The 23,271-nt window shown below is 37.5% G+C and overlaps 1 protein-coding gene and 1 long non-coding RNA gene across 2 annotated transcripts in view; one reads left to right on the forward strand and one right to left on the reverse strand.

Moving 5' to 3' along the window:
- LOC148217117 (uncharacterized) overlaps positions 1 to 23,271 on the forward strand; it is a 71,104-nt gene that overhangs the window by 10,561 nt on the left and 37,272 nt on the right. The window lies entirely within an intron of this gene.
- RPS6KA2 (ribosomal protein S6 kinase A2) overlaps positions 1 to 23,271 on the reverse strand; it is a 128,286-nt gene that overhangs the window by 3,266 nt on the left and 101,749 nt on the right. The window contains exons 14-20 of the mRNA XM_007420488.3: positions 21,009 to 21,134; positions 13,931 to 14,020; positions 11,204 to 11,362; positions 10,443 to 10,604; positions 4,331 to 4,407; positions 3,319 to 3,436; positions 362 to 499 (exon numbers count right to left, since the gene is read on the reverse strand). Of these exons, the coding sequence (XP_007420550.1) occupies positions 362 to 499; positions 3,319 to 3,436; positions 4,331 to 4,407; positions 10,443 to 10,604; positions 11,204 to 11,362; positions 13,931 to 14,020; positions 21,009 to 21,134 (870 nt within the window). The remainder of the gene's footprint in view (positions 1 to 361; positions 500 to 3,318; positions 3,437 to 4,330; positions 4,408 to 10,442; positions 10,605 to 11,203; positions 11,363 to 13,930; positions 14,021 to 21,008; positions 21,135 to 23,271) is intronic.

Genomic DNA, 23,271 nt, shown 5'->3' on the forward strand with positions numbered 1-23,271 from the left:
TCCTCCTCAAAAAAAAACAAAACAAAAAAAAAAGACTTGAAATGTCAGTGGATTTTGGCAGTTCACTTCAACATTAACAGTAAGAACAACATCTTGTCAGATATTGCATAAGAAGTTGGCACTTTCTCACAAGACAGCATGAACATTGGTAACTTTGTAAGAATTAGGTCATTTTTTTAAAAAAACAAGTAATTTTGAGGATTTTTGGGGGGAGGAGGGGATTAAAAATTCTAGTGCCCAGTGAAATAATGTTACTAGTTCTGGTTGTATGAAAAATCAGGTTAATTATGTTGGCACCTTATGAGAGCACCACCAAAGTTTTCTATGTCTAGGAATCCAAAGTGGCAGCATTTAGACATACCTTTACAAGGTGAACATCTTGTCTGCTGAGCTGATTCTGGGAGAGATACTCCCTGTTTACTATCCACGGGTGTCTTAAAACTTGGGCTGCTGTTAAGCGCTGATGAGGATCTACATGAAGCATTTTTGACACAATATCCTGCAAAAATTGAATTATAGAGAAGGTTACATTAATGTTGTTTGTTATTTTACTAAGAATAATAATCACTCTGGACAATTATGATTTCAGTTATGGATGAGAGGAATGGAAAATGGCATAAGAAGTCAGCCTGTAACAATGAGTCCTCCATCCCTTTAACGTAATGATATTCTACTGGTGTGGGGAGGAAAGAGAGAAGCAAACAGTTTCAGTGCCCCAAACACAAAATTTTCCTGTCAGAATGTTATATTAAAACTGTATCTATAAGGGGAAAAAAGCCTCAGTGCTGATTTCTAGGAAGATGGAGCTAAAGATTATTGATCTGGCTTGGGTTGAAACATTATTGATCAGACTTGGGTTGTGTTATGCCTACAAAAGAACTGTATTAACCTCTCAATGTATTTTCAGCTACTTTAATAATAAATAGGATCTAAGATAAGATAGAGAGCCAGTTTGGTCTAGTGGTTAAGGCACCAGGCTAGAAACCAGGAGACTGTGAGTTCTAGTCCCACTTTGAGCCCTTTCAGTGTTATTTATGTAGCTGGTTAAAATATTTCCATATCACCTATTATGCAAGGCATCTCCATGTGATTACAGAATTAAAAATGTATTTGGATACAATAAATTACAAGTAATAAAAGTACATGAAGTATCCCGAATAATAGTAGTACAATAAGAAAACACAATATAACAATGGCCCTGGCATTGTTTGGCAGCATCACCATGGACCCCCAAATATGAAGGTCAATAGGGATGTTTTTAGTTTAAATTGCAACAATGTCAGGAGAGGCATTATTTCAAGGGGGAGAGTGTTTCAAAGAATAAGCATTACAGTTGAATATTCTTTTTACTTACTTGATGGTGACATCCTATAGGGTGCAGTACATCCAGGGATTTGTGAGCAATACCATACAATACAATGCAATCATTTGTATTGCCAGCACAGTTGAGAATATATTTTTTATCCAAGGTTGTGGAACTCAATTTATTTGTGATATGTGTTGCATACGCCTGTGCCCATCCATTATTCTAATTTGAATTGAAATATATATAGATAGTCCTCATTTAGCAACTGCCTCAGACAGTGACAGTTCAGTTATGATGGTGATCAAAAAGTAACTTTGCGACCACTGCATTTATGATCTTCACAACTCTCTCTCAGTAACATGTTGGCCATTACAGTCAGGCAGTATGCATTGTCCTGTGCCTGACCCATTTTTTTTTTCTTTTTCCCCCCTCACAGAGTGGAGAGATTGCCTAGACAAGCTACAGTCTCTCTTCCTGAGCTGCTTTTCTCTGCCTGGAGTGCTTTCCTTAAAAGTGCTAACCACAAGTTAACAAGCTCAGCTTTGACCTTAATTAGTTGATTAGAACCCTCCAGCCTGCTGGCACAGCTGCCTGACACTGACAAGTCCCTAATCAATTTCACACTGAAGGCTTTTTTGGCTCCTAAGCCTTGATAGTGCATTCCTTTTGATGTGCCTGCTTACTCTCTTGTAATCCCTTCCTCTCAAATGATTGTAAATACAAAAATCAGTTTCCTTCTTGCTAATTATCCCAGCACAAGGGTGAGAATTCCAAAGGGTGAAAGAGTAGAGGAAAAGGGGTATAAGATTTGCCCTTTTACCCAGCTCCCTTGTCAGTCAAATTCCAGAAATCTTCCCTACCATTTGGGCTTACCCCGCTGATTGAAGTTGTATCCTTCTGATGCTATAAATCAAAGGAAAGCTGAAGTAAAATCATAAGCACAGTCAAGGTCACGTGAGTTTTTACTTAGTGGCCATTTCGCTTAACAACCAAGTTGCTTGTCCCAATTCCGGTCACTAAACAAGGACTATCTGTATTGCTAGCCATATTTTCTCTTTAAAAGTGTATTTTCAAATTATTAACATTTTTTTAAAAAGTCAGGAACTGTGTTAGAATACTCAGGATGTGTGGCAACTGGTGGATAATTAATTATAGGCAGCAATCCTTTATCCATTGATGTGAGAACAAGCCTCATTGAAATCACTGGAATTTATTTTGAATATATCTATATAGGACTTGTAAATTTTGATTTATATGTTTACTTGGGACATTTATACATTTAAACATTTACTTGGGACATGCAAATTGGGGGAGTTTGTGTCAAAATCTGCAAATATCAAATTCCTCAAACATCCAAAACACAGGATAATAAACTTCTTGTAGATTCACAACGGCGTCTGACCATTCATTGCTGAAAACAAAACACTTGAATCAGACTTTGACCTGATTCAGTGAGTTAGTGTTTACATTCTTATGACTCAGGAGAATGGGAGAAAAAAGAATAGATAGAACCAGCTAATTCTGCTTCTTTGCCTGTACTAACTCTGAACTGCATTGAAGTTTACATGCCCAGAAAGCTGTAAGATACTGAAATGAAGATAAACATTCAATGTATTCATTTAATTCTAATTTAAACAAAACTTGAGACACATGTTGCTGTCCTGCAATGTTGTGGTTGTTTCCAAGCTTTTCTGATAATGCTACAAAATATGGCACCTGTGCTACACATAGGATCAAGAAGGCATTTTAGATGTAATGCGTATACAATATTGTGGTTAATCCTTAATCATTTCAGTTAATTTTTCTAATTTTATGGAACAATCATAGAAAAGTTGCTTATCTGTAATAGTTGTTATTGAATTTTTAAAGAAATTGCTGTATTTATTGCTGCTCATTTTATGTGCTATGAACTGCAGTATATCAAAATAAATGGGAGGACAGTCATGAGCAACACAAGCAAAATAAATGGATCACAATCATAAGCAACATAAAATTATGATGCGGTATTTTACCTTTGCAGCATCAGATATGGAATCCCAGTTCCCTCCTGTGACAGCATATTTTCCACTGCCAATTCTAGCCAGAATTTCCTCTGGGGTATCGTCTGGCCCATTTGCAAAAGGGGTGAATCTGTTAAGCAACAAATACTATGTAAAACAGGTGTTTTGCACATTGTAGCATTATCACAGCATAATACTTCTGACTTGTATAAAAACAGCCTTTCTCAACACTCTGCTCTCTATGTGTGTAGAACTCCAGTTCCTAATCTCTCAACTGGCCAGCATCTTTGGAGTAGCACCCTTTGAAGGAAAAAACAGCAAGACATCTCTAGTCTTGTGGCTCTGCTGGAGAAAATCTAAAAGCATGCTTCTTTCTGGAATCCCTTTTAAAAATTATGGAAATTAATTTTGCAAGCCAAGTTCAGGCATTTTTCTCCTCTTTTTCATTTCAAATCAGGTTTTTAAATCTTCTATACTATCTACAAAAATAAGCATATTGTCTCCATAGGGTAAATCTATGCTGGATTTTAGCTTCTTTAAAACACTGTGATGTTCTAAGAAGCAGGATGAAATATATCTATAAGCCAAAACCTGAAGTCCTGAAAAAAGGTGGGCAGGGTTGGACACAGTTCCTATAGTATGACTTCTTTTCCTCTTGTGATATGAAAATGCTGAAGAGCCAATATTATACAACCTTCCACTATGGAGTACAATTTGATGATCATTGCTAACTAAACAAAATATAATTTTTTCTCTCATATACACATTTTCTTGCTTTAATTTTTCAAAACACTGACATTTCAAAATGTACATCAACTGGAATAAATGATTGCAAATAATATGCCTTAACTTGCCTATAATGAACTTGGCAATTTCAGTTATATGAATTTTCAGCACCCAACTAATTCAAATGGTATTCACTGTAAACTTCTAGATTGTGTTTCTGTCTTTATGTTGTTGTTTTTTAAATCACTGACTTCCAAGATTTACCAGACTAGAGATATTAAGAAATTTTTACACCTACCCTGCTAACATGGTATACAACAAAATCCCTAAGCTCCAGATGTCGCAGGCTGCATCGTAACCCTGCCGTTTCAGGACCTGCAGAAAAGAAATATACATATATTATATTCCACTACTTTGGGAGCTGCTGAAGACTTAACTGTTGCTTGTTTCACATTTAAGTGTGTATTCACTCATGCCAATAGGCTTCTGAGTCCAGTTCAAAGTGCTGGTTTTCTGTTCATGGCTTGGTTCCAGAAGACCTTAGGCATCATCTCCTCCAGGTAGAATCTGCATAGTCCATGTGAGGATGCAGAAAGAGGATGCTGGGGGTTTCATCCCTACAAGACTTCAGGGGAACATGGACTCCTTCTCTGAGATGGCCCCAGTGCTTAGGAACAATTTGCCACTGGAGTTTCACCTGGTACATTGACTATTAGCTTAATACAAGGTGGCAAAACTGATTTGTTTGAGTGGACATTTGGGGCTTAGGTAGTTATGGCTGATTGTGTGAGTAACCATATATATTAACTGTATTGTTTTTATATTCTCTTATATTTTATGTCAAATGCCAGAAGTCATATTGAGCTATGCAGGATGATGATGATGATGATGATGATGATGATGATGATGATGATTATGTAAGCAAACAAATAAAAGGAGCAAAGCCTATTTCACTGATTGCCATTCACCTACTAATGGATCAGTTTGTGCAGTATATTTCATTAAAGTATTCTGATATGCATTTTTGATAGGGGGGGGGGTTTCCTAAAACTGAAACTAAAAAAAATCCTCCCATTTTTATCTTACAACTATCATGTGGAGGAAGTACTATCACACTGAATATACCCTTGATTCTTAGTTTAGGATGTGTTTGGCAACTTCCCAGATTACTTTCTTATTCTGACCCAGTCAGCATGCATAGTTGCCCATCTTGCTATTCCATTCAGCGTAAATAACATAATGCGGAGTGCAGAAAAGAAGTAAGAAATAGTAAATCAAAGAAATTAAAGGTGTGAGATAAGGAAAAGAAAAGAAATAGCTAAATCTAGTTTACACCAACTATATATGTCTCTGTGTCTTCCTATTCTGATAAATCATTTGTGCCTCCACTACATCCACTGCCTTTTGTTCTTTAAATATCTCATTTATTTCTTTTTGAGAATCTCATCAATTCTGTCCAACCATAGCATTCTCAATCTTCCCTTTCCTCTTGACCTATTCACTCTTCCTTCACATTATTATTCTACAACTAGATCCTCATTCATTTTCTCTCTAATCAAACCACTTTCATTTTTGTATTCAATACACATTCATTCAGTGTCTATTCATGCCTGTTCTTATCACTTCTTTTACTACAAACACTTCTTAGTTAATCTATTCCTACTATATCCAATTTACTTTAATGCTTTTGACATACCAAAGTATCACCTCTATATAACTAATTGGGCAGAAGCATGTTCTTATGAACAGCCATTTTTGCTGCTTTCAACTTTTATTTACCAGACCACATACAATCACTAGCAGTCTACCAAATTTACATGTCTTAAAATTCTTCCATCCATTTTCCTGTCTTTAGCAAACATTCTGCCATAATGCACAAATTCATCTACTTGCTCCAGTTTTTCATCATTTATACATACAGTAACTTGCAGTCACTCATTCCATTTTCTATGTCAGATACAACGTTCTTCGTCTTTGATACACAAATCTTCAGTGTATCCTGTATTCCTCACTGCATCATGCAATCTAAATTTGGCTGCAAATCATTTAGGTTCTCAACAAACAGCATGAAATCTTCTGCAGACAAAAGTGCATCTTCATTCACATCCCCAACCAACACACTTCTAATATCGCACACACATTTTATAATTATTAATCCTTAAATGCATTAAGATGAGGGGAAATCACAATCCTTGTCCTCTACTCAGGGTTAAGCCCTCTGCTAAGCATTTCATTCATCCATACAGTAGTTTATTTCCGTCATATATCACATTCAGCAACCAACCTTCAACTCCATTATTGTGTAAAACATTCTGTAATTCAAATCCATTCAGTAGATCATACCTTTTCTCAAATCAAAAACTGCAATATACTTTTACATTTACACATTTCTCAGAGATTGTCTGAAGAAGAAAAGTCTGGTCTGCACATTCCCTGCCTGGCATAAAATTGCACTGCACTTCTTGGATTTTGCTCCCTGTTGCCTCTTTTACCCTTTTGATCAGAAATCCATTTACACTTTTGGAAGTGCTAAAGTTATGCAAAATCCCACATGTTACTCCTTAGAATTAGCATGTGGGGTAGGAATACCCAATTATATTTTAGAAATGATGAAAACAATCACAAGATCTGGGCTTTTATGCAGATTAATATGAATTTCCCTATGTTAATTTTAATCTAGTATCTTCCAGAGTTATCTAATGAGATTTTATAAATAAAATGTAGCTGCATGTTTGATTAATATAAACACACAAAACTTTCTCTAGGGCTGGAATGAGAGGTTAGCTCCCTCTAGGAAAAGTTAATTTCATCTGATTTTTTAAAAAAAATATGAATTTACCACATTTTCACTTTCCCTCAAATTTTAGGAGGCCCAGAATTAGATGAAGGGGACAAAAATGCTTATGCTTGGGAAGTATTGCTTGGAAAGTATATTTAATTTCATTTAATTTCATTTCATTAATTTAAATATAATTTAATTTAATTTTTTCAATTCATATGGTTGCCCATCTCAAACAAGTGACTTTGGGCAGCTAACAGCAATTTAAAAAGAATCAACCAAAAATACAAAATAAATAGACAATTGGCGGCAGAGATAAAAACAACAGCAGCAGCAACAAAAACCAACATCAATATAAATACAATACAAGCATTTAAATAAAATTAATTCATAGGCTCCAATCAAGCCCCAAGCCCAGGAACACAGCCATGTCTTGTGAAAGACTAACAGGGTCACAGACAATCTGATCTCCAAGGGAATGTTGTTCTACAAGGCAGGTGCTGTGATAGGAAAAGCTTTCTTCCAGGATCCCGCCAGGTGGCACTCTTTCATGGATGCAACCCATAACATGCTATTCTGTCAGATCTGATGGAACAGGTAGACATGATCAGGGAGAGGCAGTCCCACAAATAACCTGGCCGTATGCCATGGACAGCTTTATAGGTAACCATCAGCACCTTGAATTGAACCCAGAAGCATATTTGTAACCAATGCAGCTCATGGAGCAGAGATATAACATGTGCAGTTCAAAAAGCACCCATAACTGTGCTGCTGCATTTTGTACCAATGTAGCTTCTGGATGTCCTTCAAGGGCAGCCCCATGTAGACCACTTTGCAATAGTCCATCTTGGAGATGACTAAAGCATGAGTGGCTGTGAGCATAGCCTCCCAGTCCAGGAAAGGGTGCAACTGGCTCACAACATGAAGCTGTGCAAAAGTTATTCTTGTCACAGCTTGCCATAAGACAAGGAAGACCCCCAAATTGCTCACTGGTTCTGTTTTGTGCAGAGTAACCCCATCTAGAACAAGAGATGGAGAATCCCTGGAACCAGGGGTCCTAGAACCCAAGATACTCTTACTTAGGTTGAGTTGAAGCCTGTTCTGCCCCATCCAAACCCCCAAAGCCTCCATTTACCAAGACAGAATCTCTACAGCATCACTTGGACAGCTTAGGGTGGTGATATAAAGCTGGGTATTACTGACATGGCCCATGCCGTCGGATGACCTCTCCTGACGGCTTCATGCTTATATGAAACAGGAGAAGGGAAAATGTTAAACCCTGCAGCAAAGCAAGGGCAGTGGGCAAGACCTCTCCCTCCCATCAACACTGACTGGAACAGTCCTCAAAGGAAGGCAGTGAACCAGCACAACACAGGGCTGCTCACTCCCAACCTCTGAAGCCGGTCCAGAAGGATATCAGGATTGATAGTACTGAAAGCAGCTGAGAGATCAAGGAGAGTGAGAATGGATGCACCAGCCCATCCCACCAGAGGTCATCTACAAGTACGATCAATGCCACGTCTGAAACCTGACTAGAAGGTTCCAGATAATCCACCTCATCCAGCATTCTTTGGAAGTGCTGCAGAACCACCTTCTCAACCACCTCCCCAAAAAACAGAAGGTTGGAGATTGGATGAGAATTGTCTAGTGCAGTTGGGTCATGCAATGGCCTCATGAGGATAGTATATACTAAAAAAGTACTCATAAAATGCACTTATTAGGAGAATGGAAGCAAATGTTTGTGCAAACTTTCACAAAACTCAGAAATTAAGTAAGAGTCAAAGACTAGTTCTGACAATTTGAAAGTGAAGTAAGTGATATCTGTCATCAGCATGGTGATTTCCAATGCCCCTGAAGAGAACAAATGAATTTCACCTAGACTTCAGCAACAATTGGAACAAATAAAAGCTATTACATTATTAAATTTACACACTGACAATGATCAGAGCCTTTGGAATGTGAGGCTGGTTTTCCTGCCAAAATGCTTCCACTAGATGGCAGGTCAGTTCTTCCTCTAGATGTCTTTAACCATTCATAATATTTCATGCTATCATTGCTATTAAATATATAACTGGTATAACTGCCATCCAATATAAATTAGGGTTCAAAATAAAATTTAAAAAAGGATGATATGGAAACAAGCATGCAATTTCAGCTGCCTTTTTAATAACCTGTATAATTGAGAAAGTATTATTATGGCAATAATATAATATGGACGTTTGGGCTGAGAAAAAATGGAGCTGAAGTGAAACAGCATTAAGAAGAATTTCTAAAAGCAGCAAATGAGGTCCTGAAAAGTTTATGTTTTCAAAGGAAAAGAGAAAGGAAGTGTTTACCTGACAACTGCCTTCTCCCCTGAAATTTCATTCAGTTGGTTAATCTATGAACATTTACATTGGATTACAAGGATATGTTTACTAGGTACAAATGGAGTATCACCTATCAGCTCCATGACACTGAACATATCTCTCCAGCTATCATCCTCTAATTCAAACATAAAAGCATGAAGGTAAAATGGCCATGAAGAATGGTATGGACTATAACACCAAAATCCACAAAGAGGCGCACTGAAGGTCAACAAGGAAATGATCACCTCTGGGTGAAAATACAGGTAGTCCTCGGGTTAAGACTGCCTGGGTTACAGATGACCCATAGTTAAGAATGGAGCCTACTGTAGCAGAATTTGAGTTAAATACACAATGATTTAAGTTAAATACACAATGGTTCAAGTTAATTACACAATACTACTTATACAGCATTATACAATAATACTGTTCCACTTACATACAAATTTGACTTCAGAAAAGACCTTGGGAACAGAACTCATTCTTAAATTGGGGACTACCTGTAATCCACCTGGAATATTAATGTCTTTACCACTCTAAATAAATTCTGAAGTCAATCAGAAAAAGATTAATAATAAAAATATAATTGAAGAACATCTGGAGCTGCTCTGCTAATACCTGTTCAACAATATTCTGAAAATGAACAGGTTAGATGCAGACCTGGTCCTGAAAAGGGATCTGAGCTTTGATACAGTAATTTGCATGAGACTGGTCTCCAATTCTTTAGTGAGAAATTGTTGTTTCTATCCTCAACCACTATTTTGAAACTATGGTAGAATGAAATGAGATTGAACAAAGTAAAACTAATCTAGACATACAGTATGAGGGATTAAGGTGATGGATCTCCCTTTGTGTTGTGTTTTTAATGTTTTTTCTTTGTAGGGATTATAGCATTTTCCAAATACTGGAATAATGTGATAAAAAAGTAAAAATCTCCTTCAGCTTGAACTTGACTCTGTGTGATTTCCTGGACCTGTCCATTAAGTTATCTTGCCACAGGATAGAAGTGTTTGTTATTGTCTTATTCTGTGATGTTTTTTCAACTTCCCAATCTAGAGTACAGCCCTTATATTTCTTGCTTGTTTCCCATCGAAGTACTAGCCAAGCCTTATCCTGCTTACCTTCTGATCTCAGAGAAGGCTGGCCAAGTGTTGCCACCTGTCTTCAAATCTAATGCTCTTGAAATCACTCTCCAGAAAGTGACTATATGAATATCATGGGCAACTCCTGGATATTGCCCATAATGCAAATAGTGACAATCATGTGGACTTCTTAAATCTCCATACCTCAGGTGCTACAAAATTGGCTGTGTAACATGGTGTCATTAGTAAACCATTCTCAGCTCTCAGTTGTTTGGCAAATCCAAAATCACACATTCTGATAGAGTCTGGGTTCCCTGATTCGTCCATGTACAAAATGTTACTAGGTTTCAGATCTCGATGAACAACCTGAAAATAAAGTTGAAATAATTATCTAAACCCAAATTGTTATAATGGTAAATGGTTTTGTTCCCAACTGCCATTCTTTGAAAATTATCAGTTACTTCCAGAAGTGTCTTCTGGACATTTAGTTCCATGCCTTGATAAACGCTGACATTACCACATAGTAACAGAAAAGAGGGTACGTGTTAGCAATAAACCAGAGGAACTAAATGAATCTTACATTTAACTTTAGCCTTCTGAAATATTAATCATTTCCAGTAAATTATATGCAGCAAATCTGATTGGGAGCAGTTCATAATTGGAAAGCCATAATTTGCCGGTAATTTGGCTCATTCTGCAGCTAGAAAGGTAATAACAATTAAATCTTCTGTTTGAAAGTTGCAGTGCAAGCATTTGATCTTTATTATAAGAGCCCAGAAAGACTGCCGTTCTATGTCATAATCTTTCATTTTTCAATTGTAAATGAATCATCTGCAAGTTTAATTGTGGATTTTGTGTGTGTGTATGTGTGGGGGAGATGATAGTACCTTCCATGATTTAATATTTTAAGGACACAATAACATTTTTAGAAAGCTGGTTGGATATAGAAGACCTGATATACTCACACCCTGGGAATGCAGATAGTCCACAGTCTTGCTAATGGTACAGAGAACGGCACTAGCCTCTCGTTCTGAAAAGCATTTCTGTCGAAGTATTCTATCTAAGAGTTCTCCTCCTCGCATCAGTTCCATCACAAGGTATACAAATTTTCCATCGTCATAGACCTGTACATGCAGAAAAGCCATCAAGTATTTGATCCATAAACCTTAAATGCACTAAAATCTCATATTATTGTTTCCTTGTTATTGTTAAATGAGTAGATCAAATATATGAATTCTGGAATGACCATATTTCTTCAATAAAATATTCAGTAAATCAAATGCCCATAGTTCTTAATACAGGTGGCTACATAAACTGAAGTTACTTGCATTTTTATTAACATTAAACAAATCATTCTAGAAGGAAAACTGAAAGATGTGGGTTACAGAAATGAATATAAAATAAATTCCAGAACAAATATTATTTTTGTGAATGGTTTGCTGTACTCTTGACCTTAATGTAATCAGGGATAAGCAAACTGGTTTTTTTCAGATGTTTGAACAACTCCCTCAATCCTTACCATTGGCCATACTGTTTTGGGATGATGGCATTTAAAGTCCAAATCACTAGATGGCACTAACATGCCTGCCCTGGTTTAATTAAAATATTTCCTGATGGCATACACTTCTTGGCTGTAAGGTAATAAGCTAAACATGCACACATGAGTTGAAGCAGATGAGCCTGGCCATGTACACGCCAACCTATCTCCCTGGTCCTGTTTTTTAAATAATCAAACAAGGATCAGAATATTACTTGTTGCTATTGACACATGAATACAGCAAAGTCAAACAGAATCATGTATTGCAGGGCAGCCTTGAAAATGTGATGCTATCTATAGAAAAGGTGAACTTGGTATTACTGTCATTTATCTATATATCTTCTCATTTTATTGTACAAAGGTTGAATAAAAAGAATGCTTCCTTCTCCATAACTTTGAAGTAGGGTTAGTTTAATAAATGAAACAAGAAAATAATCCTTGAAATGAGCTCTTTTGTTACCTGTATTTACTTCTCCACATAATCACCACTGTTCATGACACACCTCTGCCAATGATGGACAAGTCTTGAAAGAACTCCACACTTTGTCCCTTCAGCCAGGTCCTGATGGTCCTTTCCACATTCTCATTTGATTAAAACAGATGTCCATGTAGGTATTGCTTCAATTAGGGGAAAAGGTGGAAGTCCCATGGCGCTAAGTCTGGACTATATAGTGTATGGGGTAATACAGTGAGGCCTAACTTCACAGTTGCCCCTTAGGTGGTTCATGAAGTGTAAGGTCTAATATTGTCATGTTGCAGTAAAATCTCTTTCTTGCACTTCTGAACTCTGCTTAATCATTGTTTCAAAGTTTTGAGTGTTGTGGTATAGTAGTGCTCTGTTTTGATAGTGGTACCAAGTTCAAGGAAATTCTTCTGAATAACACCATTTGTATCCCCAAAAACCATAACCATGAGTTTTCCTGCCAAAGCCTGGTTTTTTATTTTTTTCCCCCACAGGTGAAGCTTTGTGGTGATATTTCATGGACTGATGCTTCATTTCTTGGTCATAATGATGAGCTCATGTTTCATTAGCTATCACTTTTATTCTCATAGCATGACAATTGCTGGCAAAGTTCAAGCCTTGAAGCTTTCATCTCTGCTGTCGGCATGTGAAGAAACCATTTTACACAAACCTTTTGTTACTGAAGAACGTAATTAATGTGATCCACACATTCCTGTGATATGCCAAGCTTGACAGCAATTTCCCTTTGAGTGATCCAACTGTCAGTCCGTCAACTTTTCTCAGGTGAAACTCATTGGTTGGTATCACAGGTCAAACACTTCGCTTTTGATCATATAAATCAGCACTTTTGGTTCACCATTTTTACATTTTTTGGCCCAGCAACACAGTACTCATATCATCTCAGTCATCACCATAAACAACCTGCATTCGATGGTGAATCTCAGTTGGAGGTTGGCAATCAGAAATTCAATCACAGTGTGTTGCTTAAAGCACACTGATGAGTACTCACTGCAAATTTCCATTTGACAAACAATAGCAATACAATCTTTTCTCACAGTAACTTCCCACCAACTGAAGTAAATGAATAGATGCTAAAGAATACGTCAGAGCTTCTAGTGTGTCAGTAGTGCCATCTGTTGTAGGTGATTTATAACATTGGAAGTATTACTTTTCATTCAACTCTCATACCTCCCAGAATAATTGAAAAGAGGATTGGAGGAGGTTTATTACACCATTTTTCTTTGCATTATTTGTGTGGAAAAAAAAGTCTTTTTAAAAAAAGCATGGAGCTCCCTAAAAGAATGGTGATTTCCTTTTTTTTTTTTTGTGCAAGATTTGCTTATAAATTGTTATTAGAGTGATGCTCACCATTTTGTAACCTTTGTGTAAGGGCACTACACATAAACATAAAACTCCTGCCTACATAAGAAAATATATCAACAAGGGCTTTCTAATTACTTAATTTTTTACATTCTGATCCCACTTCAGGATTCAGTATAATTGTAATTAAACAAATAAAAATGTTCTTGCAAATTTATTAATACACCCTTCTAAACCCAATAATACAGCACGGGTTTCCACAAAGTTGTTGGAATGGGCATCGCATAGATTTGCCTAAACAACTTTTCTTATAGATCAGCTTACTCACAAGGAGAGATGTACAAGAAATGTGTGACCTGAACATTTACTCACATCTTTGAGTGTGATGATGTTTGGGTGTTGTCCATATCTAAGAAGAATCTCAATTTCCTCTGAAGGGTCTCTTTTGCTCTTATCAATTATCTAAAGGAGAAATGGAAAACAGAGCAAATTCGAGAAGAGAGGAAGTCTCATCTGTGCATTTGAAAGAAAAGCTGTGCATAGATATGTTATGCTATAACTAAGTAGCAATCTATATTAATGAAGAGGTTATGGGAAAGAGTTAAGCAATAGCAACCAGAGGGAGAAAAAGAAATCATTTCCTGATTCTAACAATAAAGAGAAGCCAATGGAATCATAACAACAAAAGGGTAGTTTTATATTGTCACTGCTGAAGCCAGAGGTGGACACACCTGAGCTCACAGAGACATTGAAAGCCTTGAGTGCAGCCCTAAGACATCCTCCCAAAATTGTAATTTGTAATGTGACAAAAAGGGGAAATTATCAAATGCAAGATTCAAGAGTACGTTCATTCTATTTCATAAATTAAATTACAGTGTAAATGAAATTAAAATAAAATCAGTTTTGTTCTGCCCACATTACTTTTGTCCTGGAACCCAATCCAAGTCCCACCAAATAACTTTTAAGAGAAGAGACCTGGACCTATCTAGCTTGGTGAGATGGGCAGATACCCTCAGGAAGAGGCAGGACCAAAAATAACCTGGCCCAAGGGCTTTAAAGGTAATAACCAACACTTGGATTTTTTTAAAAAAATTCATCCCGTCTTTATTATTTTTATAAATATCTCAAGGCAGCGAACATACCTAATACTCCTTACTCCTATTTTCCCCACAACAACCCTGTGAGGTGAGTTGGGCTGAGAGAGAGTGACTGACCCAAAGTCACTCAGCTGGCTTTCATGCCTAAAGCGGGATTAGAACTCACTGTCTCCTGGTTTCTAGCCTGGCGCCTTAACCACTAGACTAAACTGGCTCTCTATTTTGCACCCAGAAGGAAACTGGAAACTAGTGCAGCTTACACAACAGTGGTGTAATACAGGCAAATTGCAGGGTGTCTAGAACTGCATGCACTACAGCATTCTGGACTAGTTACAACTTCTGGATGGTCTTCAAGGGCAGCCCCATGTACAGTGCATTGCAGTAATCCAACTGGGAGGTGACCAGGATATCAGTGACTATAAGCAAGACCTCCTGGTCCAAGAATGGGCACAATTGGTGCACAAGATGTATTTGTGCAAAGCCTCCCTAGCCATGGCTGCCACCTACTCCTTGAGCAGGACCCCTGAGTCCAGGAGAACCTCCAAATTGCATACTGTGTCCAGAGAAGTGCTGTTTTACTATAGTTTGTATGTGTTTCTTGCCTTGGTGGAGTAGGCAATATTTGTATCTGAACTGGGAAGGCTGCTTTGAATCAGGCATGGATGGGCTTGCTATACTGGTCCGTGGTACCTTAAAGAATATGCAGTTTCAGACTCAAATACTGTACACCAAAAGGCTTGCTGAGAGCCATGAAAAAAAAAGAGGTAGGGGTCATCTGTTGCCCTCTGCTTTAGGATACAGTAGCTTGTAAGTAGAATTTCACTAGTTGTGCATTTCCAAACTCTCCTCTCTATTGTACTTTCCTCTGTTAGACCAGTGGGCTTGGTGATTTGGCTGCAGCTGGAAGAAGAACTAGCAGAATTTATAGTAGGGAAGAACATAATATGAGTTATGGGTATGTGTGTGTGTGTCAAAATCTGCAAGATGGTGGGTGCGATTGAAGTATGATTCTTTTGTCATACACGCACCTATAAAAGGGACATGGGCTTCAACTATGATGCCACACCAGCCATCTTGCAGATTTTGAAATGTGGATGCCTTTTATTTTGGGTCCAAGTCAGTGTTGGCAGATGTATGTTTGACATACAGTAGCAGATCTCTGACCACTATGACACAATTTGCTGTCTATAGCAAAATGCATTCATGGCAGGACAAAATAATATATAATTTTCATGAATTATTCCACCTTCACACTGCTGTCCAAAAGAGACCAACTTCATTTGCAACAATAGGATAAAGACAATTCACCAGGGAGAAGGAAAAATGTTATCAGGTGTGTATGCTAGGTATTTTTATTCAACAGTTTAAGATGCATGGGCATTAATTAATTCATCTCCAAGTTTTTTCCAGTACCAAGGAAAAATAGTTGGAACTCTTTGCTAATAGGAACATAGTTTTGGTGTCTCTCCTCCCATCAAAATGTCACATTAACAAGTATCTAACACAATTGCCTCTGAGGTCTCAGGAGGGCTGTGCATGCATTGAAAATGATTAAAAAATTATTTGGACTCTATACCAGCACAACATCTTTCTGCTATTCAGTAAAGTAGCCTGAGTTTTTAGGGGTCTGTACAAGCCTGAAAAACAGCGCGGCTGCTTAAGAGTTGCATCAACTTTTGTGAAACTCCTTAAAGCAGCAACACTTTTTCTCAGATTTCACTCATGTAGAAGATGGGTTGCTTTAATAATTAGCAGAGAGATGCTGTGCTTGGGCTCGCTTGAGTCTGAAGCACTTCTTTCACATTATTTTTGAAGCGTGTCCAACACTAATAGTTAGCATTATTTTAGGAGAATATATAATTACTTTTTTATGATGTCTTGAAGGAGAGGGATTACTAACTGCAGTAATATAACTTGAAGTTATGCTTGATTAACTTTGGTGATTAATTCACTGGGTGGTAACATATTTCATAAAATTAGACTGATTATTTTAGAGAAAAAGAAGAAATAAACTTAACTAGTAATATTTTAAGCAGCATGGCCTGCATTACAAAGTATATGCTTGATTCCTTCTACCATTAATTGACAGCATTCATATAATTAACCTTCAGCTGAATCACCATTAGCAGTCTAAGCATGTGTATGCTGATCATTAATTGAAACATTTTCCATTGGGTTGAACAAAACTAGGATTGTTTTGCAAGCCCTTCTATGTGTAGATACTATATGATGTCTTTTTTGTTCTATAATCTTTTAAAATATCACCCGAAGGGGTTCAGAGTTTCCACAGTCAAAGGCTTACAAGCAGAAAACAGTTTGGTAGTCATGAGACTAATATTTTAAAGTATTTATTTGATTTATATGGCCACCCATCTCACTAAGTGACTCTGGGCAGTTTACAACAGTTAAAAAAAACCAATCCAATAAAAGAAATAAAAACCAATATAGAATATATAAAACATCAGAACTGATAAGAATAACATTTGCACTTCCCAAATTAATATAGCAATCTAGTATGCAACTATTCTTCAAGACATTATACTTCTTCAGTTCTATGATGAACCTTTTCAAGAGGAAAAAAATGTTATACAAAAATGAATGAGGAAAGTTCTATGCAAAAAAAAAAATGCATTTATCAGGAGAAAATGCTTGTAAGAAGATGCATTCAAATGTTCCTTTATACAAAAATGTAGACAAAAATCTACAGAGGAAATTTTTAAAAATTGTGCATTATCAACATGTTTACAATACACACACACACACACAGAGAACACAACAGTTATAACTTGAAATAATTTCCCCTTATCTATTAAACATATAATGTTTCCCTGTGTAAGAAAGAATTGTATTGTGATTCTTCACTGGTAGCAGCAGAAACATTCTTGGAATATGTTCAAGGACATTCTTGTTGTTATTTATTCAAATATTCCATGAGCAGGCTTAGGAAATGTGAGCTTTTGGTTCAGTATGAAACTTGCCAGTTCAAACTGGTTGTTTTATCCCATGACAAAATAATAAATTTAAATAATGGTAGTATGTTAGCCTTAAGGCAAAAAAAAAAAAAAAAAAGTTTGCTAGGACAGTAGTGTAGATCGTAGCTGTGAAAATATGGGGGAAAGGTGGGATGGGAAAGGATGCCAATTTATTCTGAGGGTCATTTCATATATTAAAGGCAAGCCTCTTTTCCCCAGTTCCTAGAAGGATTCTAGTTACATGAATGATGGAAAGCATCAGCCAGGATTTGTTAAGTTCTCGGCATTTGCTGTATTCCATCTGTTACACTGTTCAAAGAAGTGTGCTTCCAGCATGTACTAGCAAAAGAAGAAATCAGCAGCCAGTTGTAACATGAGAATTTGTCCTCCTGTTTGTCCATATGACTATGTCTATACTAAGCCTTCCCCAATCTGGTGCTGTATTAGCCCCTTCAGCATTTACACACAATTATACAGACATTTCATCTCATTTGTATCCATTCATTCCTTACACAAGTGATTTTCTCCCCATCTAGCACAGAATGTATGCTCAAGAAGCCTAATTCCCATAAGTGGATTTCAGGTGGCACAATATATTTTGGAAGGTTAATCTTTTATTTCCCAACAATCAGCCCATCCTCCCAAATTACCCCACAAGTCAAATTAGGCTTGAAAAAGGCTTCCTATTCACGATAATGGGAAGCATTTTGATCAAAGGTGCTGGTGGCAGGATTCAGAAAAGTAACTGAGGACCAATTGGGAAGACCTTGCAGGTTGAAAGTAACCTGTTCTTGTGCCCTTTGGTAATCAAATAATTACTCCAAGGATAGGTAACTTCTCCAGGTCCATTCCTATTTTATTTTATTAATTACTTGCAGACAGTATTTTTGCAGGTATATGGGAGGGCACTTTCTCACAAGCACATTTATCACTCTTCTAACACTCCCCAAACCTTCAGAAACAGTCTTGCAACAGCCCACTATTAATTTTACTGCAAGAATTTAGGACGAGATCACCACACCAAACCTACGCTTTTCCCAGCTGACGAATAAGGAAAAATCAAGTGTGGCCAACCAGTGCTCTGCCCCCCTCCCTCTTCTTACCCTATGACTTTTAAACAATGGAAAAGTAAAATAAAAAATGCAGATCACTAGCTGCAAGGCTACCTCAAAGCTCAGTGCAAGGACACTGGTATGCAACAGTGGCTTAAGCAGCAAAGGAGCCAGAAAGCAAGGGCATCAGGAGTTCTCACACATGGGAAATCAGCCAGCCCCCAGGCTGCATGGAACTCTAATGCCACAGAGAAGAAGACAAAAGATTGCGATTTGAACTGGGCTACAGCCGAGCTAGAAGAAAATCAGCTTAGCTGTCCAAAGGCCATAATGGCATGGGGATACAGGGGCATTTCACTGACTTGAAAGCAACTCAACAAACCCATGAAGAAGTGCCCTTGGTCATGTTACACAAAAACTAGGGATGTTTATCATAGGGACAGCAAAACAGCAGAGACAAATCCTTTATCTCCTGTCAGCTTTACAAATTTTATACTCCTTTCCTTGCTTTTAGTACTGAGTTTTTCTTTACTTGCTTAATGGAAAAGGCAGTAGATTCTGCAATGTAGTATTTTGTATTTTGCTTTAAAAAAAAAGACTCAAGACATCCACTGCTTCTACGGTAAACATCAGTATGGCCGGCTTCCTTTAGAGAAGCAGCACAAGTAAACAAATATTTAGGAAAGGAATATTTACAGCTGCACATGTGCAGAGTCACAAAACCATCAGAATTGTTTTCAACATCTCTCTCTAGAACTTTCAACAGAGCTTTAAAGCACAGGGTTTGAGAGCCAACTGTTTTTTTAGATCTTCAAATCAAATATCATTTCATGAACCTTTAAATTAGATATATTGATGTTCTTCATAATTAAATATGAATGTCCATTATTGTATAATCTAATTCAAATCAAGATGAGAGGTGGATCATAGAATAAAGCCAAAGTTGGATTATATTCACTGATACCTGTTAGAATACCCTAAGGATCTGGGTTATTTAAAATGATCTGATCTCTCCTACAGTTTTTCATGCTTGCAGAACTATAGGGGGAAATGAAATGGCAACTTTTTTTGCCATTTGAACAGAAGCTAATTAAAAAAGAAAACCAAGATAAATTTGATGGATATCCTGACATTAGATCCAAAGAACTATGTGGCTATGACCATGGCTTTGTCCTCTTCTAATACTGTACTTTACAGCAGAATTAACATGAAATGCAGGGGACTTTCAAAAACATGACATAATATGACATATAAATTGTGGTGGCTAAATAGAAAGGAGGAAACATCTACTGGGCATGCTGAAGCTATGAAAATAATCGGAAGAACATCTCTGAAAGCCATGAGTGCTCCATTCACATATAAATTTCCCTCATAGGCTGACTTACATTTTACATTTCTCAGATTAATAATTCTGAAATGTATCACACAAAAAAAAATCACATAAGAAAGGAAATCTAACTAATGAAAATTAGTGGTGGATTTCAAAAATGTATTTCAAAAGAAATTCTTGACGCTTGATGTTTTCTAACTCTTCATCAATAACAGTCTAGTCAAAAGAATAGAAGTTGTTACTGAAATCACTGCTGATTAAAGCTGATTAAAGCTGGACAACCCAAGGTTTGGTGACTAATTTCAAAAGACTCCTGTAAGATCTCTGTTTAGACCGCTGATGAAACTATCTATGCCTTCCCTGGAGCCAGTCATTTCAGAAACAGAGAAAGGATATGAAAAAGAAAAATAGGGTTTCAGAAAAAAATGGAACTCCCAACCTACTTTTGACATTAGCCTCACCAGCTGCTTGATTTAGCTGTGCCTACCGTGTGGCCCGAAACTGATTATTCTTAGCTAGTTTCTGATCCCAGGATCCTTGTAGGCAAAGGGTTGGATGTCTGTGACTAGGCACACATGGATGAGGGGGTCTTGGCCTCACTGCTGGACTCATTCCCCATGTAATTCGCGGAGGGTTCTGCCACCCTAAGAATACTGCCTCCCATTTTTTATAAATAAATATCTTCATCATTCTTTCATCCCGGATCATCTTCTTGCATACCTCTTGTCAAACCCCTGTAGCTAGCAAATTTAAGAAGCCAAAACCACATGGATTACAGAAGGCACCTTTAATGCTAGTCGTGGTACAAATATAATCTGTAAGCTTCTTTGCCACAGCACCCTGACTTTTGGGGGCTGCACTGCCTCTTTTCCTAGTCAAGAAACTCACCTTCATAATGTTTGGTTCCCACAGCCTCTTGCACCTCTGCATCAAGCCAGCAAAACCTGTACTACCTGCCCTTGCCAGATGATCTCCAGGCACACCACAATGATTTCTTACCTTTACTGCAAACTCTGCTTCTGTGGCTTTGTGAATACACCTCTTGCAAACAGAATATGAGCCAATGCCAATGTCTTCCCGGATTTCATATCCATCTGTAAAGTGAATATTGTTCCCATGTAACTGCTACAGAGGGAAACAAAACAATAGCAATAAAAGGACAAGTCTTATGGCAGACTCCATCAGAAGACACTGTAGCTCTGACAATTCAGAGACAGTTGTTGATCACACACAACCAGCTAATTAAACAAGTGCTGCCTTAATCCTCTCCAATTAATCTTACAGTCCCTAGCATGCTTGACTTTCTTATAAGTAAACTTGAATAAGATTGGACTATGAGTAAAACTACAGCATTATTAATATAAAAATACAGGACAGTTAATTCAAAAATAAACACCCCATTAAAGTTAATCCTCCTTTAAGATGAGTTCAATTGCTGATAATTTCATGGAAATGTCCCTGTAGTTTTCTTGGCAACAGTATGAAAGTGATTTGCCATTGATTTATGGGATGTTTTTTCAACTTCCACTCTAGCCAATGGCCCAGATACTTCCTGATGATCTCCAGGTACTAATCAGGTCCAACCTTGCTTAGCTGTTTCAGATCGGCCAAGGTTGGATAGATGCTGCCACGTAGCTGGCCTCAGTGCACATTATGGAGAAAGCAAATGTGTGCTAAGATTTTTTTTAAGGAAAGGAGTTAAATACAAAAGATTGTAATTTTTCTTTCCCAGGGCATATTTGGATAAAAGTATCTCCTTATCATAGAGTAGCATTTATACATTGACTGGCAATGGCTCTTCAGGCTTTCCTGCCTGGGGCTTCCTCAGCAAACCCTGGAAATGTCAGGAATGATGATGATGATGATGACAACAATCATGGAGATCTTGATTTGTATCTTGCCTTTCTACCCAGATGGCATTCAGAGAAGCTCATCTGGGAACTTCTGCATGCAAAGGGTGTCCTCTACCGCTGAAATGTGAACCTCCTTCTCATATTAGCTTTCGTTGCTGACTCAGTTTTTAGTTGTTGACCTTTGTTGTATTTCACAAGCTAGGACTGGAGAGGAAGGGCACAATAAGTTATTGCTGATACCACACAAAAAAGGTGGTGAAAACAATAATTTATTTAGGGTATTGTGTCATTTTGCAAAAAAAATGGTTGATACAGGAACTAAGGACCTTTCCATGAAATAAATGAAGAAACTATTTACATAATGGTATTAGTCACATCACTGGTCATACTTGTGGGTAATTCTGTGTCAGAATAATTTCCCTTCAGTTGATACAGTTCATATTCAACTCTCATTTAGAGGACCAGTTTCAGGTACTGAAATGGGGAGATCCTCTTTTCCACATTACAAAACAGTTCATGCTGGAAACATAAGAAATTGACCCATGGATGTGTTATTAGTAATTTAGATAGCTCTGATATCGTTAACCTTTTATATTTTACATGTAATCATTTCTCAGGCTCCTGGAATGTAACTGTAGTGGATTAAGGGGACTCTACATTTTGAGTGGGTTGCTGGGTAGCACAGGATTCCGAAGTATTCTCAAAACACAGCTACGGTTCTCTCCAACATGAGGCAGGGGAGGACGTTCAGATGGAAAGGAAATTAGCAGTTCCTGTGTGCTCACTGAGTCTTTGCTGGAGGCCTTAAGGGAAGCAGCATCTTAAAAAAATAAATCTAATGCCACTAGGTCCAAGACCTAGAAAACCCTGGGAGACTGGGGCCTCTAAGGTTGCATGTTTGATAGCTGTGTGAGGGTATTCTTTTAAGTACCGGCTTATTCTATCTGGGATAATTTCATATCTGCTTCTGTTCTCCACCTCTCTATTTCTTTCTCTGTTTGCTCAGTCTATTTATACATTAGTGAGTGTTATGTGTAGTCTCTAGATCTTAGCCTCATGTAACCTATGGCAGTGAAACTATTCCCTCAAATGCTTACTTTGCTGCTCTATGAAAAAAAATATTTTTTCTTGCTTACTCTAGTTTACTTTATAATCAGTCACTTCACCCTCCAAAACTGCCTGGGCTTGACAAACTTGATTAAAAAGGAAAACTGGGAACTATTTATTTAAAAACATTGTCCTGGGAAGGGGAATCTCCTGCTCTACCCCATCCATATTCCAGGAGAAGGGAGAAGGGAGGCATCTCATTCAAGAACAGGTGGTGCCAACTACCTGCCAGGAAGAACCTCTTTCACCTGGATGAACAGCCACACCTGGACACCCCAGAACTCAGGCAGAGAAGATCCCAG

The sequence above is a fragment of the Python bivittatus genome, unplaced genomic scaffold (genome assembly GCF_059951505.1).
Source record: "Python bivittatus isolate LINGU-HERP-01145 unplaced genomic scaffold, Pbiv_v1 ctg000020_np1212, whole genome shotgun sequence".
Lineage (NCBI taxonomy): Eukaryota > Metazoa > Chordata > Lepidosauria > Squamata > Pythonidae > Python > Python bivittatus.